The sequence below is a fragment of the Hemitrygon akajei genome, chromosome 13, assembly GCF_048418815.1.
Source record: "Hemitrygon akajei chromosome 13, sHemAka1.3, whole genome shotgun sequence".
Classification (NCBI taxonomy): Eukaryota; Metazoa; Chordata; class Chondrichthyes; order Myliobatiformes; family Dasyatidae; genus Hemitrygon; species Hemitrygon akajei.
In genome coordinates this window covers 57,572,908-57,591,820 of record NC_133136.1, presented here as the reverse complement: position 1 = coordinate 57,591,820, position 18,913 = coordinate 57,572,908, and the positions used below count along the sequence as shown (strand labels likewise).

The 18,913-nt window shown below is 38.4% G+C and overlaps 1 protein-coding gene across 10 annotated transcripts in view; it reads right to left on the bottom strand.

Moving 5' to 3' along the window:
* Positions 1 to 18,913, bottom strand: part of fryl (furry homolog, like) — a 333,936-nt gene that overhangs the window by 131,422 nt on the left and 183,601 nt on the right. For all 10 annotated transcript variants that reach the window (XM_073064691.1, XM_073064693.1, XM_073064685.1 and 7 more), the window contains 10 exons: positions 18,392 to 18,563; positions 17,029 to 17,161; positions 10,567 to 10,674; positions 9,537 to 9,774; positions 9,235 to 9,420; positions 6,831 to 6,917; positions 5,738 to 6,006; positions 5,181 to 5,370; positions 1,468 to 1,592; positions 785 to 842 (listed from right to left, as the gene is read on the bottom strand). In XM_073064691.1, the coding sequence (XP_072920792.1) occupies positions 785 to 842; positions 1,468 to 1,592; positions 5,181 to 5,370; positions 5,738 to 6,006; positions 6,831 to 6,917; positions 9,235 to 9,420; positions 9,537 to 9,774; positions 10,567 to 10,674; positions 17,029 to 17,161; positions 18,392 to 18,563 (1,566 nt within the window). The remainder of the gene's footprint in view (positions 1 to 784; positions 843 to 1,467; positions 1,593 to 5,180; positions 5,371 to 5,737; positions 6,007 to 6,830; positions 6,918 to 9,234; positions 9,421 to 9,536; positions 9,775 to 10,566; positions 10,675 to 17,028; positions 17,162 to 18,391; positions 18,564 to 18,913) is intronic.

Sequence of the window (18,913 nt, the reverse complement as noted above, 5' to 3'; positions counted from 1 at the left end):
GCCTAGACAGAGTGGATATGGAGAGGATGTTTCCTATGGTGGGGGAGTCCAGGACCAGAGGGCACAGCCTCAAAATAGAGGAACCCCCATTCAGAATGGAGATGAGGAGGAATTTCTTTAGCCAGAGGATGGTAAGTCTGTGGAATTTGTTGCTATAAGTGGCTGTGGAGGACAGGTCATTGTGTGTATTTATGGTAGAGGTGGTAGGCTCTCGATTAGTCAGGGATGAAAGGTTACAGGGAAAAGGAATGATAATGGGGTTGAGAAGGAAATGGATCAACCATGATGAAATGGCAGAGCAGACTCAATGGGCTGAATGGCCTAATTCTGCTCCTAAGTCTTATGGTTCTATAGTCTTATAACAACTCAAAAGCATGATAACATTTAATATACAGTACGGTGCAAAATAGCTATATAGCACATAGATATAGCTATGGTGCCTAAGACTTGCACAGTAATGTAGCAATTTTATGGATTGGCTGTATCAGTATGTCGAGTTTACATATTGTCAACCTGGACTCAGGAATTATCCGTTATTGTTGTCAATTATGTGTCAATAAGGAAAGAAAATGCATCAATCTGTTTAGATGAATTCCCAAAGGATTAAAATATCAAAATTCTTGTAAATAATGCTTAAACAGCACAATGTTCTTTATCAATTAGACATTTTGGAACTGCTTCCCAATGTGAAAACACTTTTGGAAAATCTATTCACAACAAAATCAAAATTTGTCAGATGATTTGAAATGTTAATGAAGAAAAAGACCATTTAAAAAAAATTTACCTCTGGTCTTCTTTCAAGTGCTTCTTTAATAATGGGGTGAAGTTCTTCTATCAAATCCCTGCAACAAAGGAGAAAGCAAAAAATAACCTATTCAGAATTCTCTTTTGTTGGGCTAAAAAGTCACAAAATAGAAACTATATTCAACATTGTTTGCAAATTAATGTTAATTTTTGTTCGAAATGAAGGGCACTGAATATTGGATAAGTTTTTGCACTTGACTAGAAAGTGGGAATTCAGGAAAACTGTACTGTCTCTTTAAATGTAGGGTCACAGATATATCAAGCAATTAAGGACATAAGAGAATTGCTTCTTTGAACATAACACTTAAGTTTGATTAAGCATAACTGAGCAGGTTTAGAAGCAACTTCAAAATAAATGTTGAAAGGTTGGGTGAGTCTGCATCATGGAAGTTTGGGTCCATCTTCACAGAGCTGGGCAAAAAGTTTGCAGACATTTCGGCTCCATGCAGATTGGAGCCGAAACATCTCCAAACATTTTACCAAGCTCAGCGATTAACCAAACTTCCAAACAGCCAACCCGAGCTACCAATATTCTGCTATTTTTCAAAATTAGCATCATGTGCATTGCTCTCATAATAGTTTGAAAGAGAAATCAAATCAAACATATCTCAAGTTTTGTCTGTGCTGAGGACGTTTGAAAATTCTGCAATGAAATGTTCTTACCTAAATGCTACAGGGTTGGTCCTGCCAAGCCCCAGCACCAGAGATTCTGTAATTTCCATGCTCTCAGAGCGCATCATTGGTACTATAAGCTTGAACAATGCGGATGGGGACGGAATGCCAATTACCTGAAATTACACGATGATTCAAATCAATACAAGATTTATATTTTCAGAACTTCATGCTATTTAATCCTCAGGTTACTACTAGACGTACGAAGTTGGCTTGGTTAACAACATTCTTAATTGAGACCAAGTTATGGTTTCAGTCCATGATACAAACATGAACATTAAAGGACATCTATAATGACATCAGTCACACAAGCACAGAAAGAGGCCTTTATTCTGGATGAAATTCCAAATCAAGACGCCATATGTGGTTAGAAAATATACTGTCAATTAAAAGCTGGGAATTATCCTTCTCAGTTAGTTAACTCTTCTAGCAAAAAGAACTGCAAGTTGTGGGATTTTGCTATTTGTAAATTTGGATGCTTTGTTTCAAAGTATAGATAAGGGATGAGAAAGAAACAACTATCATCAACATCTATACCATGCTACCTTCACACTGCTACCATCAGGAAGAGGGTACAGAAGACTGAAATCTCACACCACCCAGTTCAAAATCAGCTACATTCCTTCAACCATGTGATTATTGAAATGACCGCACAATCTTAATCACTAGAGTTTAGCACACTCTGACCACTTGGAACTCCAATGGACTTTGTTTTTTTTCCTTCTAATTGTGATCTTGTAAAAATTGTGCAGAATTTATGTTTATATTTTACTTGATATTTTTCCAGCTAAGTACAATTTGAGGATTAGTTAGTTCAGATAAATTAGCTTGGTAAAGTCAAACAATATAGGTACAGAGTGTGATTCACATGAAAATTAACCCTACTGTCTTCATTTTGGCATTCAAAAGCCATACACAACCTGAAAATATTATTTGCCAGCCCTGTTCCTGCTGTTCTCAAGAATGATCAGTGGTTATTTATAGAAAGCCAAAAATGGAGTAATGGCATATATCAACCAAGTTAGTAATGGCAAATATCAATGCCTTCCAAACTTGCTAGTGTATCATTAACCCAGCAAGATCACAAGCATGCTCATTATCTATTCCACAACTGGATCTTGATGCAAAATGTTAGCTGTTCATTTCCTTCCACAGATGTTTCCTGACCCGCTAAGTTCCTCAGCATTATATGTGTTATTAATGACTGTTAGATTTTCCAGAATCTAAGCAGCATTAAAAGATCATTACCAAGGCATCTGAGACCACTGTAGCCACTTCATGTAGAGCCATGTGATAAAACTATTGATTTGAAGGGATTTATCTAGTTTTAATTATCTTTATTTCTCCAGCACTCCCTTTTTTAATGATATTAATTATTTGAAATTCCTTGTAGTCGTTAGAATAATGGTTACACTCCATTTCTGATAGTTATTGCTTAAAAGACAATAAGGAAAAAATACTTACTTGCGCCTTTGCCATTCCTTTACCCACTACTCCCCATTTAATTTCACTGTCTCAGTGAATCCTATATCCATTTTGCTACACTATTCTTTTCAAAAATTATTTCTTACTTCAAAATTTTATTTTTTCTCTCTTGATTGATTTTTTGATCTTATGTGAGTGCTTCACAAATCTCCCAATATTTCATTACAATAAAATTAACAACTTCTTTTCAAATAATACTATCCCTAACTTTCTTCATGGACTTACTTCCAATTGACAATTTGAAAATATTCTGTGTTTGCCATTGTTTACCGACTGCATTTTAATCAAATGTATCAATCTATATCAGTCAAATCACTTCCCATCCTCCACTGCAAGTTTTTTAAATTCTAGATTTTAGTTTTGGAATTATGGACCCCAATAGACTGAAGCTGCTGGAGCTGTCAAGGGCAACAATAAACTGAGTAAACTTTGGACTTGATTAAGTGCATTTAACCAAAGCTTGGGTGAACTGGAAGGTAAGTATTTGCTTTTTTTTTAAGCTAACATTAGAGCTTTCTTGTTTTTTTCTTTAGTTCTGGCATGGCGATTGGCCACTGTAAACGACCCTTTGTTGTAGGGTAATGGCCAAAATAATCAAAGGTGAGTTACATGAGAAAGAATAATTTCCAGGGATACTGGGAAATGAGAGGGGCAATGGGACTGTTTGAGATAGCAGATGTGTATTTGCACACTCATGCAGTGACTTGCACACCCACACTCATGCAAACCAAATCATGCCACACACGTGCACGTGCACACGCACACAATGATGATATGCAAACACTACTTGGAATGTATACATTTCCTCAGCTTTCACAGCCGATTCCTGTCCTCCCTCACTTCTTTTCACTTCAACTCAAATCTCCCCCCAACACAGCTTCCACCAGCCTTCCATGTGCCAGCCATCACCTTCTTCAAGAATACAACATCAGGGACAATCCCAATGGGCAGTTAACCGCCCTGCAACAGCAACCACAAATGCCAAGTGTGTAATTTAGTAAAAAATATCCAATCTACAGCCTTTGAGAGGCAATGTATGCCTAAAAGAGAAAAAAAAAATCAAATATTTTCCAAAACAATTCACACAAAATTCTGGAGGAACTCAGCAGGTCATGTAGCATCTATGGAAATGAATAAACAGTTGACATTTCAGGCCAAGACTCTTTTTCAAGACTGAGAAGGAAGTGGGAAGACGCCCAGAATAAAAAGGTGGGAGAAGGGAAGGAGGCTAATTGGAAGATCATAGGGGAAGCCAGGTGGGTGGGAAAGGTCAAGGGTTGGAGAAGAAAGAATCTGACAGAAGAGGAGAGTGGACCACAGGAGAAAGGGAAGGCGGACAGGACCTAGGGGAAAGTGATAGGTAGGTGAGAAGTAAAAGGCCAGAGTGAAGAATATTGGAAGAATGGATGGGGAAGGAGTTTTTTTTTACCAGAAGGGGAAATAGATATTCATGCCATCAGGTTGGAGGCTACACAGACGAAATACAAAGTGTTGCTCCTCCGCCCTGAGAGTGGCCTCATCTTGGCACAAAATGAGGCCATAGGCCGACATGTCGGAACGGAACCGGGATTTGGAATTGAAATTGAAACATTTGGCCACCGGGCAGTTCCACAAATGGCAGATGGAGTGGAGGTGCTTTTCTCCAAACTGGCATTAGAATGAATCCAAACCAGAGTTAATTTTATTCTAACCACTCCCACTTCCTACTAATGTTAAAGTCAAACTCATCAAATAGGACAAATCCTTGTTGAAGTAGAAAAATGCCAGAAGTATACATAGATTATTCCAAATGACAGCCAAGGCTCAATTTGGTTGGAGTGTGGGTGACTCTCTTCAAGTAAGCCTCACCTGCAAACATAGAACAGTATAGCACAAAAATAGGCACTTTAGTCTGTGCCAAACGTGATGCCAATTTAAATTAAATACCTTCACATGACCCACATCCCTCCGTTCCCTGCATCTTCATGTGCCTATCTGAAAACTTCTGCAATACCACCAATAATTCAGCTTCCATCACTACCCCTGGCATCTCATTACAGGTGCAATCTAGAAATCATCTCAAATAGAAATAAACCTACAGATGTATTCTTTTCAAATATTAAACAATTAAGTCATTTAATGTCTAAATAACTTCTTTAAGAGATCTAAAATTAGTTTTGTATTGTTATCATGCTCTATTTGTTATTTTAGTTTTCTTGAAACAATCAAGTTGTACTTACTTTAGAATCCAAACTATATCCACTATCTGGTGTAGACGCCAGCGTCTCTGGAGGGGAGCAGCGCACTGACCCAGAAGGAGTCATGTTACATGTTGCTGCACTGCAGCAAAGAATAAGGTAATTTCTCCAAAGCCCAATGTACGAATCATTGCCAATTGTGGTGCTCACCTTCTTGGCATTTATAGGACTGCTGTATAAAAGAAAAAAGAAAATTTTTAATGGTTAAATATGCTCAGACTTTGGTAACTCCCCTTTCAAACTTACCAGCTTACTAAATTAAAGTTGCTTTGATAAAATGAAAAACACAAATACTTGAGCATTTCAATCACTTAAAATTTTACAAGTAGGTTAACAAATCTAAGTTTTGATGAGATTAATATTTTCATGTAACTGATGTAGAAATAAATCAAGCCAGAAGAAATATACAAATACTACTCACATTCTTTAGTTAGTTTAAAATGCTAATAAAGAAGGAAAAGGATAAATTGTGTTTAACTGAGAAGAGACCAAGGCAGTGGTTACCATTAAGTTCTTACAATTAGAGCAGAAGGACTCACTTTATATCTACTTGTGGAGAAAGCATCTGTAGACGAGTAAATGAATACATCCATGCAAAACTCAGTGCTGAGGGACAATGTTTGGGCAAATTTTCTTGCTTGAGGAAGCTTGATAAGCTGATAACCCAAGGGTCCAGACCCTGTGTCACATGTGCAAATATCCAAATGTGTGAAGGACTGACCACATCAAACTGATGACTGATGGGAGAGGAACTCCATTCTGCCAGAGTCTGGAGGTCTATCCCACTGGGACAAAACAGCAAGTTTGTCTGATTTGAGAAAAAGTATTTTAAAATTAGAACTGCTTTGTATAAACAACACCAAAGGAAATTATATTAATACAAAGTTGTATATAACAGCTCAAGATAAAAAAACAACCATTAAACAGATTGAGAGATTTCTTTCAACATGCATATCATCATATCCTCCATCGGGACACAATTACATCAAGAACAGCTGTTGTAATTATTGTACCTTGCACAATAATTCTCCATATCATCAATGATTTAGTTGGGACAGACATCATTTATGAGTGTGATACTTTGTTTACATGGTGTCTAGCTGCACTTTTGGAAGGGAGTGTCATTGAAGAACAATCACTTTGAATCAACCAGTAACTCAAATACACAGAAAATAAGTTATATCAGGAATACAGATACAGTGTAGTGAATCATTAATGTGAATCCATCTGATAAGAAAAGGGGCAGGAGATACAAAATAATATCTCTTAATGCCCTGGTGAGAAACACCAAATTTGTGTACTGGTCGTATTACTGTATTATTACTGTATAAAACCACTGTATTATTAATATGGCCTTCATCAAGAACTCTACAGCTAAAATATAGGGCTATCACATAAGAAACATATTACTTAATTTTTATTCCGACTTTAGGAATGCAGTGGGGAGGGTGGTTGCTTGTTTATATTTATAGATGTATCCGGTACCTCAGAACAGGACAAAAATGAACACTAAAAAAAATCTCTGGATAACAAACTAGGTTCATAAAACATACTTACAGTGTGCTCAAAACTGTCAACAAACAACAGATTTCAGGCCAAAAAGTATCAATCAGTTCCATCTCACTACTCTACCTGGTCTGCTCCAGTGAGGTGTATAAAGCTTTCCAAGATGGAAGGGCTTAATCGATCCATAACATCAATTGCCAGCTCTTCATCACCCTGTGAGGGAGGGGGAGGGGGAGAGGGAGAGAGAAAAATTACATTTGTTGCTGCACAATGTGCCAAACAGATTATGAATTCAGTTGAGGAACATGCAGTATGCCTTGACAATTGGCAAAAATGCAACAAAAAATTATGTTGCCACCTGAATAAAATACACAAAGCATTTAATAAATTTATGCATAAGTGCTAATAATAGATTGGTAATAACATCTTCTCCTTGCTGACAATCAACACAGGCACACCTCAAGAATGTGTGCTTAGCTCACTCCTTTATTCTCTCTACCATCATATCTATATGGCTTGGCACAGCTCAAACAGCATCTGTAAGTTTGCCAATGACACCACTGTTGGCAGAATCACAGATGGTGATGAGGAGGCGTACAAGAGTGAGATAGATCAGCTGTTTGCATGATGTTGCAACAACCACCTTGCACTCAATGTTAGTAAGACCAAGGAATTGATTGTGGACTTCAGGAAGGGGAAATTGAGAGGACACACATCTGTTTCATTGAGGGGTCAGCAGTGGAAAGGATGAGCCACTTCATATTTCTGGGCATCAAAATCTCAAGAGAATCTATCTTTAGCCCAACATATGGATGCAATCACAAACAAAGCACACCAGTGGATCTACGCCATTAGGAATTTGAAGAGATTTAGGATGTCACTAAGGATTTTTACAGATGTATGGTGGAGAGCATTCTGACAGGTTGCATTACCACCTGATAAGGAGGCTCCAATATACAGGATCAAAAGTGGATGTAGACGGTTATAGGATCAGCGAGATCTATCACAGATTTGAGGGTGAAGTATTTCCTCACCTGAAAGGGGTATTGCTGACAGAGTACTGAACTACAGCCAGAAGTTGGCTGCTGGAGAGATCGTTTGTAAACTGACAAGATGTTCTCTATGCATCAAAGACAATGGGTATGTTAATTGGCAGCAGACACTTCTAGCTAAGTTATTTTCCTTTTTATGATAGAGATCCAGTTAGCTTCCTGACCTGAAAATTAAACATGGTCATATCCATATTTCTTCTCTCTGAATAATTGGGGTATTCATGTACGCAGAGAGCCCTCACAACACTGCCTGGATTTTCCAGCCTCAGAAGCTTTCAACCATCCAAATTAATTACTTTGTCCCAGCGAAAGTGCTTGAACATTCAGAGGCATTGTCAGTTCCATTGTCCTCCCATTGCATAAATGTAATTCAACGTGCATTTTGCATGAGAAGTAAGTGGAACAAAAAAATGTTTAGCTTTATCTGCACGTGTACATTGAACCATACAGAGAAATGCGTCATTTGCGTTGAGAATGTGCTGTAGGCAGCCCACGTGTTGCCATGCTTCCAGTGGCAACATAGCATGCCCACCTGTACACCTTTAGAATGTAGGAAACCCATGTGATCATAGGTAAAATATAAAAACTCCTTATAGACAGCAGTGAGAATTGAACCACAATCTTATAGCTGGTGTTCTAAAGCATTATGCTAATTGCAGTACTACCATGCAATTATCCAATAAGGCTCTTAGCTGAATCCCAGACAACTGCATCATTCTTAAAGCAGGCACATGTATTTCTGCAACAAACAAACTTATTATATTAAAATTTTGAAAATTCAACCTTTTTCACCTGTTATCATACATGCTATTGCATTACTTTGACTAAAATTTCTCACTTGTAATTAATCTGATATCTGATATGTATACTAACTGAACTGTTGAAAGTGAAGAAAACAAAGGTTAATAGGGAAAAGTTTTTCTTAAAACAAAGGTTAATAGGGAAAAGTTGATATGTATGGTCAATGTAAAATAACAATTATGCAAGTGGAAGACTAAAATATTTCTTCAGAGATGAGATTGTTAAGGCACTGAATACTTAAGAGAAGCAAAGTCAAAGATCCACTGCAATTCAGTGGAATTTGCAAAGAAAAGCTAAATAAGGATTTAATGCAGATATACTGTATTATGCACATGATAGCAGGTTTGGTTCAAGATTGTCTAGCTGTGACATCTTGGGTTGTTCTGTTCCATGTCACATAATTCTAAGACAATTACAGGACCAAAGAACAACAAGAGATTGAATTGTTTCAGTGCAGTGCAATTTCTGAAGGAATATCTTTAGATTCAACATTATGCTTGATCTACATGGCAACATGCATAGATTTTTATATTAAGATGACCAATCAACATTTTTGAATCAGTTGACAAGTGAACAGCACAGAACTGTAGAATAGCTTGATAGGGTAATATAGGAGGAGGTCATATGAACATCAATACAACTCCTAATAATAAAATTTAACAAATTGTGGCACTGACCTTTGAAAGACCTAAAGCTGTGAACAAACTTCTAATTTCTCTGAGAACGTTGACAGCTAGTCTCCTAGTGGCTGGCCGACAGCTGCAGAGAACCACTAAAGCAAAACCCTCCACTGCATGGAAGACAGAGGAATAAGAGCTCCGTTCCAGTGGAAGTGTGTGGGCAGCTCCATTGGGAACAGCACGCTGTAGATAACAATAAATGTGAGTAAGGCAGAAGCATGAAATTACAAAATGAGTTGGCAATTGAACAGCAAAGAGGAGTTACAGATTGTTTATTCAAATCACTTTTTAGTCATTACCTGCAGATCATGACCTTTCACGTGAGATTGAACTGCTTGTTTCCAATGATTTATTAACTGTACTAGCATCTTGACAGAGTTATCAAGGAGCGTTGGATGGACATCATTTACTTCTCGGACAATGAATAACACAAACCCCGAAAGAACATCCTCCCTCCAGTCAGGAAAGTCAACCATTAAAGCCTGTAGGGTAGTGAATGCCAGACCACGAAGTTCTTCATCCATGTGTATGGTGAGTCTATTTATTTAAAGAAAAAGATGCCTAATTACCAGTAATACATTTCTAGTGCACTGTCTATTCCCCTCCGTAATTTAAAAATGCACAAGTTGCAAAGGGTTAGCAAATGAAAACAGGAACTCAGTAATACTTTGCGCTTTTTATTTTTAAAAGGAAACAGCCCTTCCAGTCCGAGTCCATACCTTACAATTACACCCATGTGACCAATTAACCTACTAACCGGTACATCTTTGGAATGTGTACGGAAACTGCAGCACCTGGAGGAAACCCATGCAGTCATGGGCTAATGTACAAACTCCTATAGCCAGCAGTGAGAGTTGAACCCGGTATTGTAAAGCACTGTGCTAACCGTGTTGCCGTCGTACCACCCCAACAGCATTTGTAGATAGTAGGAAAGAGTAATTAATACAGTATAAAGAACTTCATTATAAAATCTAAATTGGTATTTTCAGCTTTCAATTTTAAAAGGGACAGCTTTATAATCTTGTAAGTCAACCAGGTCTACTCAATGTAAGATAACTGACTGATACAAATGATCAAATTATCAAAGTCCTGGCAAACGCAAGAATTTTTTTTCCCCATACAGCCAAAATACATTCTCATGCACAGGATACAATTTAAGCTTTATATGTACTGAAAAACTTAGCTTAGAGAACAGCAATGTTTCACGTATTAGAACATGTTTATGTTGTCAAAATCTCAGAATCAGATTTATTATCACCAGCATGTGACCTGAAATTTGTTAACCCAACTTCATAACATTTTATTTTTATATTAATATAAATTTGTCACCTTGCCAGAAGTTCAACAAGTTCTGCCCTGCTCATGCCATCTGGAATGAGCCTAGGAATAGCAGCCACACAAGTACGGAAAAGGTCAATCTTAGGCTTTCTTTCTCCCCTATTAAAACAAAAAACATTGAAATGGTTAATCACTGTAACTTCCAAGAGTCATACATAAACATAAAGAATTAGATCAGGAAAGAAGAAAAAAATTACCGTAAATGTAATTATTTCAGTCAGTCATTTTCTAGCTAGCTTATCCTAAAACAATTATTAATAGACTAAACTGCTGTGTTATAGAGGTTTCTAGGCATCAGTAATTTCCAATGTCAGGAAGTATTAATGAAATTTGATTTGATTTCATTTCACATTGATGTTGGATAATTGTTTTCATGACTGTAAAAAAAAAAGACTAGCAAAGTTCATCTTAGCAATTTCTTTCAGAAATATCAGAAGACGCCCTACTTAGGAATCTAGAAAATAAATTAAGATGGAATTTTAAGTTGAATTGTTTACTCCACAGGAAGAAAGATGCATGAAAACAACCTAAGGATTTTAAAACATAGCAAATGGGATTAAGGATGCATTTCTGCATAAGTCAGATGCATTACTGACATGGAAGATAATGTGATAAAAGTGAAAATCCTCAATTGATCTATACAGAAAGAAAGCATCTAATTTGAAAATAACTTCTATGTGGCACTGAAGACACGAAAAAACAAAACATGGGCATAACTAATCAAAGTCATAGTAAAAAATGATTTATTTAATTGCAAAGCAATCAAATAATGTGAAATACTTTAAATCTGGTAAGAATATTAATATCTGGGAAGCTGATAGATAGATAAGTCACTTGGACCAGATGGATTACACCGCAGAGTTCTGAAAGAGACAGCAGAAGAGATTACAGAAACATTAGTAGAGAACTTTCAAGAATCACTAGAATGGTTTTGGAGGAACAAAATCAGGAAATTATAGGCCAGTTTGACTGACTTCAGTGGTTGGGAATATATTGGAGTCTATTATTGAGAATGAGGTTTCAGGGTACTTGGAGGTGCATGATTAAGTAGACCAAAGTTAGCATGGTTTCCTTAAGGGGAAATTTAGTCTGACAAATCTGTTGGAATTCTTTGAGGAAACAACAGGCAAGATAGACAAAGGAGAGTCAGTGGATGTTGTTTACTTGGATTTTTAGGCCATTGACAAGGTGCTGCACATGAGACTGTTTGAACAAGATAAAAAGTCTATGGTATCATGGTAAAAAAAAAGCATGAATAGAAGATTGGCTGACAGGCAAAAGACAAACAGTGGGAAAATAGTTCTGGAGAATAGTGGTGCTCTTCAGGGGTCAGTGTTGTTCACTATGCTAATAAGTTTGATGAAAGAATTAATGGTTTTGTGGCCAACTTTGTGTACAATACAAGATAGGTGGAGGGGTGGGAAGTGTTGAGGAAGCAGCAGTCAGCAGGATGACTTGGATAGATTAGGAGTATAGCATAGGGAAGTGTATGATCATTCACATTAGCATTCCGTTAAGATGGTGGCATGCTTGGTCGCAGTTGCCTCTCCAGGTCCAACCAATAGTGTAATTGTTTGTCTTTTATATCTTTCTTATGATTGCAAGACACTGCTGGCTATTAAGAGAACCAAGTACTGCAGATCTACCCCACTAGCAGGTTGCTGGATAGCAGTGCAACTCAGCATGGACTTGTTGTGTACCGTATCGCCGTCTGTAAAGACATCCAGAGAAGGCAGAGTTGGAGGCAGTGCAGGATCCAACAAATGGCGCAAATGATTGTCATGCCGATGTTTTTCTTGTGATCACAAAGCCCTGTTGGACATTGATAACGTAGAGTGCTGCAAGTCCAGTTCATTGGATCCTCGATGAGACCGGATGTCGGGGGAGTTGTGTGCCCAGGGTTGTTGCGTGGGTGAAGCTCTCATCTTGTGGCATTGCCTGTTGTAGCCGCCCAGGAGAGGAGACAGTGGAAATGGTGTGGGAGACAGCAGAGGTGCAGCAGGCATGCTGAAGTCTGTGCTGCGCTGGGGAGCTGCTCTCCAGTGTGTGATCAGTGGAGGACAAGCTGGATTGCGTTCAGCTATGGCTGGTCCAGCGCATAATGAGGAACTGCTGCGTGCTTCTTCTTGCAACATGTGCCAGGATAACATCCCATTCACTATCAGTCTCCAGGCCACGGCACTCAGAGACTTGGGCTATTTTTTGTGGCCGTATGTTTTTCTGCTATCATAACAATATAATACCATAAGAGTAGAGTCAGGACACTCACCCCATGGAATCTGCCATGGCTGATTTATTATTCCTCAACTACTTCTTCTGCCTTCTCCCCATGACCTTTGATTCCTTGACTAGAACATATCAATATTCACTTTAAATGTAGTCAATGACTTGGCCTTCACAGCCACATATGACAATGAAATCCAGATATTCACCACCCTCTGGCTAAAGAAATTCCTCCTCAACTCCATTCTAAATGGATGCCCCTCTATTCTGATACTGTGCCCTCTGGTTGTAGACTCACTTACTGTAGTAAACATCCTCCCTACATCCACTCCATCCACAACTCAATATTCAATATGTTTCAATAAGATCCTCCCTCCTTCTTCTAAACTCCAGTGAGTACAGGAGCAGAGCCTTCAAATGCTCCTCATACATTAATCCTTTTCATTTCTGGAATCATTTTTGTGAACCTTCTATGGATCCTCTCCACCGTCAGCACATCTTTTTTTTTAAGATAAGGGGACCAAAGCTGATCATAATACTCCAAGTGTGGTCTGACCAATCTATTATAAAGCCTCAGCATCACATCCTTGTTCTTATATTCTAGTCATAGAACGTAAAACATAGAAATCTACAGCACATTACAGGCTCTTCAGCCCACAATGTTGTGCTGACCATGTAACCTACTCTAGAAACTGACCAGAATCTCCCTAGCGTATAGCCCTCTATTTTTCTAAGCTCTGTGTACCCATCTAAGAGGCTCTGAAAATACCCTATTGTATCCGCTTCCACCACCACCACTGGCAGTGCATTCCACACACCCACCATTCTCTGCGTGTAAATCTTACCCCTGACATCCATTCAGTACCTATTTCCAAGCACCTTAAAACTATGCCCCCTTGTGTTAGCCTTTCAGTCCTGGGAAAAAGCCTCTTGCTATCCACATGATCAGTGCCTCTCATCATCTTATCTACATCGCTCTAAGGAGAAAAGGCCAAGTTCACTCAACCTATTCTCACAAGGTATGCCTTCCAATCCAGGCAACATCCTTGTAAATCTCCTCTGCACTCTCTCTCTCTCTCTATAGTATCCAAATCCTTCCTACACTGAGGTGACCAGAACTGAGCACAGTACTCCAAGTGGGGCCTGACTAGGGTCCTACATAGTTGTAACATTACCTCTCGGCTCTTGAACTTAATCTCACAGTTGATGAGGACCAATACACCAAATTCCTTCTGCACCACACAGTCAACCTGTGCAGCAGTTTTGAGTGTCCTATGGACTTGGACCCCAAGATCCCTCAGATCCTCCACCCTGCCAAGAGTCTTAGCATTAATACTAGATTCTGCCATATTTGACCTACCAAAATGAACCAACTCACACTTATCTGGGTTGAACTCCATCTGCCACTTCTCAGCCTAGTTTTGTATCCTATCGATGTCCTGCTGTAACCTCTGACAACACTTCTACTTCTTCATCCAGTTCTCTCAAAATTGATACTAACATTGTATATATGTGCTGTATGTTCTATGCAACACACACAAAATGCTGGAGGAACTCAGCAGGTCAGTCAGCATCAATGGAAATGAACAAATAGTCAATGTTTTGGGCCGAGACTCTTTTTCAGGACTGGAAAGGAAAGGGGAAGATGAGGGGAAGATAGCTAGAAGGTAATAGACAAAGCCAAGTAGGTGGGAAAGGTAAAGAGCTGGAGAGGAAGGAATCTGATAATAAAGGAGAGTGGACCATAGGAGAAAGGGAAGGAGGAGGGGCATCAGGGGAGGTGCTAGGTGAGAAGAGGCAAGAGACCAGAGCAGGGAATAGAAGAGGAGAGGAGGAAGGGAATTTTTTTTTAACTAGAAGGAGAAGTCAATATTCATGCCATCAGGTTGGAGGCTACCCAGATGGAATACAAGGTATTCCTCCTCCAACCTGATGGTGGCTTCATCATGGCACAAGAGGAGGGCATGGACTGATATGTCAGAATTGGAACAGGAATCGGAATTAAAATATTTGGCCACTGGGAAGTTCCACATTAGGTGGATGGAGCAGAGGTGATCGACAAAGTAGTACCCCAACTTACGGTGAATCTCACCAATGGAGAGCAGGCCACATTGAGAGCAACGGATACAATTGACAATGAGAGGAGATTTGCAGATGAAGTGTTGCCTCATCTGAAAGGATTGTTTGGGGCCCTGAATGGAGATGAGTGAGGAGATGTAGCATTGGGCATCTTGCAGGGGTAATCTGGGAGGGATGACTGGACAAGTGTATCATGGAGGGAGCGATTCCTGCTGAAAGCGGAGAGTGGGCAAGAGGTAAAGACGTGTTTGGTGGTAGGATCCCTTTGGAGATGCTAGACCTTGCAGAAAATTATGTGTTAAGTGCAGAGGCTCATGGGGTGAGCACAAATAACTGGGAAATGGAGAAGATGCAGGTGAGGGCAGCATCAATAGTGGAGGAAAACAAATCCTGTTCTGTGAAGGAGAACATCTTGGAACATGGACTGTTCTATGTAGCCAATGTAAGGGCAGGTACAGCTAGGGCTCATGGCTACCCCTCGAGTCTGAGAAAGTGGGAGGAGTCAAAGGAAAAATTGTTGTAGGTGAGGACCAGTCCTGCTAGACAGAGGAGGGTGGTGATGGAGTGGAACTGGTTGGTTGTTTTATTGAGAAAGAAGTGGAGAGCGGTAAGGCAAACTTGAATAGGATAGAAGTGTATAGGAGCAAGCAGGGCCGGGCAAGGGAAATATGAGTTTGGTGGCTGTGGATGGGAGTTCTCCAGAGTTGATGAGGTTAGTGATAGTGTCAGAGACGAAGGCCTGGTGGTCCAGAATGGAGTCCTCTTCAAGGGTTAGGTAAGAGGTGGCGCCTAAGAATTACTGCCAGGCCTCACCAAGGTAGAGGCGTGTGTTGTGTGCAACTGTTACTATTGCATTTTGCACCTTGGCCACAGTTGAATGCTGTTTTATTTGACTGTATACATGTGTATGGTTGAATGACAAACTGGAACTTGAACTAACAGAAGTAATAAAGGCATAAATTAATTTCTAAATGGGAGTAAATTCAGAAATTGGATGTAAAATGGGACTATGGATTCCTAATACATGATTCCCTAAAGATTAACTTGCCAGTTGAGTTGGTAGCAAGGAAGACAAATGCAATGTTAGCATTTATTTCAAGAACACAGAGTATAAAAACAAAGATATAATGCTGAGGTTTTATAAGGCTTTGGTCAGATCACATATGGAGTATTGTGAGCAGTTTTGAGCCCCTTATCGGAGGGAAATGTGCTAGCATTTTCTTAAATTGGAAATTTGTTTTACTGAATGTAAAAGCAAAAATTTAAAAATGACGCAATAATGGTGATATTTACAAAATGTTTTAAAAGTAGGTGCAGAGACAATGTAGTGAGAATATGCTCATAATCTCTGATGTTGGCAGATAAGGTAAGCATATGGGATCCTTGGTTTTACTATGAGAGGCAACTGGGTGCAAAAGCAAGAAAATTATGCTGAATGTTTATAAAGCATATTACCTTCTGATTTTGAGACTGTGGCACTAGTTCTAACATTATACCCAGGGCAAATGTCAACTCTGCCACGTGCTGACAGCATGTGCAGCTTTCATGAGCTAACGTAAAGAGACAACAAGCCTTTGCTAACACCTCTTCACGTAACAGGACTCAAGAATCAATCCAATCACTTTCACTCCCTAATATTTGCACCCTTCGGTAGGAAGACCAGACTCAATATTCCAGACAGAGTCTTCTTTCCTTATACTCAAACCCTCCTGCAAGAAAAAATTCTGGAGTTCAATTCGATTTTCTATGGGGAAAGTTTGGATATAGGAAATAAACAGAAAGCATGGTAGGCAAAAATCCTATATTTTTAAGGGGATAAATCTGAAGGAATCATAGAGATTAAATGGCATCTTTTGAAAGGAAATTGCAAAAGTAGATGAAAACAAAACATTTACAGACATACAAACTAAAAGCAGGAGGGTTATTCACCCAATAGTATTACACAAAAGAAAATAGATAGGAGGACAAAAGATGCCCCTTCAGTGTTGCATTCTTTAATTACTCTCACTGACAATCTTTTTAAAACAGAAAAAATGAAAACCCAGCAATGCTAAAGCATCATTACAAAGCATGTTGGTTATTATCAGTATTGATATTTCTCAAAAGGCTGTCAACCATTTAAAAAAATAATTTTACATATTTGTTTCTTACGTGATCATATCTTCAGGCTCCTTGTTGGACATCTGTACATTAGTCATGCTCATAGATCTTCCCACTTCCTTGTCCAAGTGTCTAAGAATGCTATCAAGAGCTTTCCTCACTTGGGGGTGATAAAATGACATTCCTAATAGGGAAAGATGTTGGCATAGTTAATACACTTCCGTTTTCTAGTTATGAATAAAAACAAGGAAACAATATAAGTAAACTATTAAATTACAAATTAATCTCGATATAGCATTTTTTCTTGTGCAATTTGAAAATATGAACTAAAACGTTCAGCTAATGTAATTAATTCTGTATCTTTTCTTTCATCCAATCAACTTTGTTTATGTTCCAGTTGTCTGTGACATAAATTTCCTCCCCCATACCACTACTCTTCTTCTTATTTAGCCCCAAAGAATATTTCAATGTAAAATTAATCAACAGTTTCTCCAAGAAATATAACTGAAAATTATCCAGAACGTGTGACTTCAGCTGACCAAATAACTGGAACAAGCTGCTACAGGAGATGCACAGGCAGATTCAATTACAGCATTTAAAAGACATTTCGATCGGTACTTGGATAAGAAATGCAACAGAAGATACGAGTCTAATGCAGACAAATAGGATTGGCAAGCTTGAGGTTGGGCAGAAAAGCCAGCTTCTCTGCTGCATGTTTCTATTATTCCTTGACTATCTGTGCTTCCAAAACCAGAAATGTATTCATTAATAAAGTGGAAGTAATTTCAACATGATGATTTTCAAATCTAAATCCCGTTTCCCCTAGTTACAATACAGTGTAATATGAAGACGTTGCACAAATGTTCAAGATATATACTTGTTTTGACCTGGCGAAATGTAAAGATTTATGGGAGGGGATTATTCAAAGCAAGGTGACTTCTTTCTAAGTGTAAAAGTTCTCTAAAACATGAGCTTTGAGTTTAACTAAGATTTACAATCCATAATCTTTTGTGCTTACTCAGATGATTCAATGTGTATTTCACTGATAAAACTAGCAGGACTCGACCCCGCTACCCATCTTTGCTATTGTTTGGTTGTACAATCATCCTCATCCTGGAAAAAATTTAATGGAGTATTTTGCCATCCACGACAATTAAACAGTGAAAAAGAACTGTTTAATTTTCCGGTTTCACTATTTAAAACTGGACAATTAAATGACATAAACTGACTAAAAGAACATGGGATAATATTCAGCAATCCTCTTGAACCTGAAGGAAAGCTAAATCACTTGGGTAAAAATACAAATAATTACTCCTCTGAAAGTATCACATTACTTTGATACTAAAGTCAAATAAATGGTGTTCAAAAATAAAGGTTATTTTTGCATTTATAGTCTTTAAGTATAAAAACCAACCTATCACTTTGGCTTCTTCATCTGTGAGGGTTTTGTTCAAGAAGATCTTCTTTACTCGCAGCGTACTACCTGATGGAAGAACAACTCCCGTTGTTGGCATTGGAGGTTCCCCATCTTTTTGTTGCAAACTATCTGCAATAACTAGAAATGCTCTCAACCCTATGTTCATTCTCTGCAAAAAAAAATAAACTTTGAGTTCTTCCAGTTGTGACAAATTCACACACAATCATACCCCAGGCAACCGGAAGTCCAATTATTACCATATGATCACAAAATTGCTTAGAATGGAACATAATATAATACCTAATGTACATTAAAATATTTATTAGGCATTTTGAAAATGTGGATATCTATCCATGAAAAACTAAGATAGATTTTTAACCAGTAAATGGAAAAACTTTTAAAAAATTGGTCAGAATAGCTTAATTACAATTTCCAATTTCAAGATGATTTTAATGTCAGTACTAGTTTTAGCTTTACTCTACATCACCATTTGGATAAATACTGGCACAATGAGAGAGA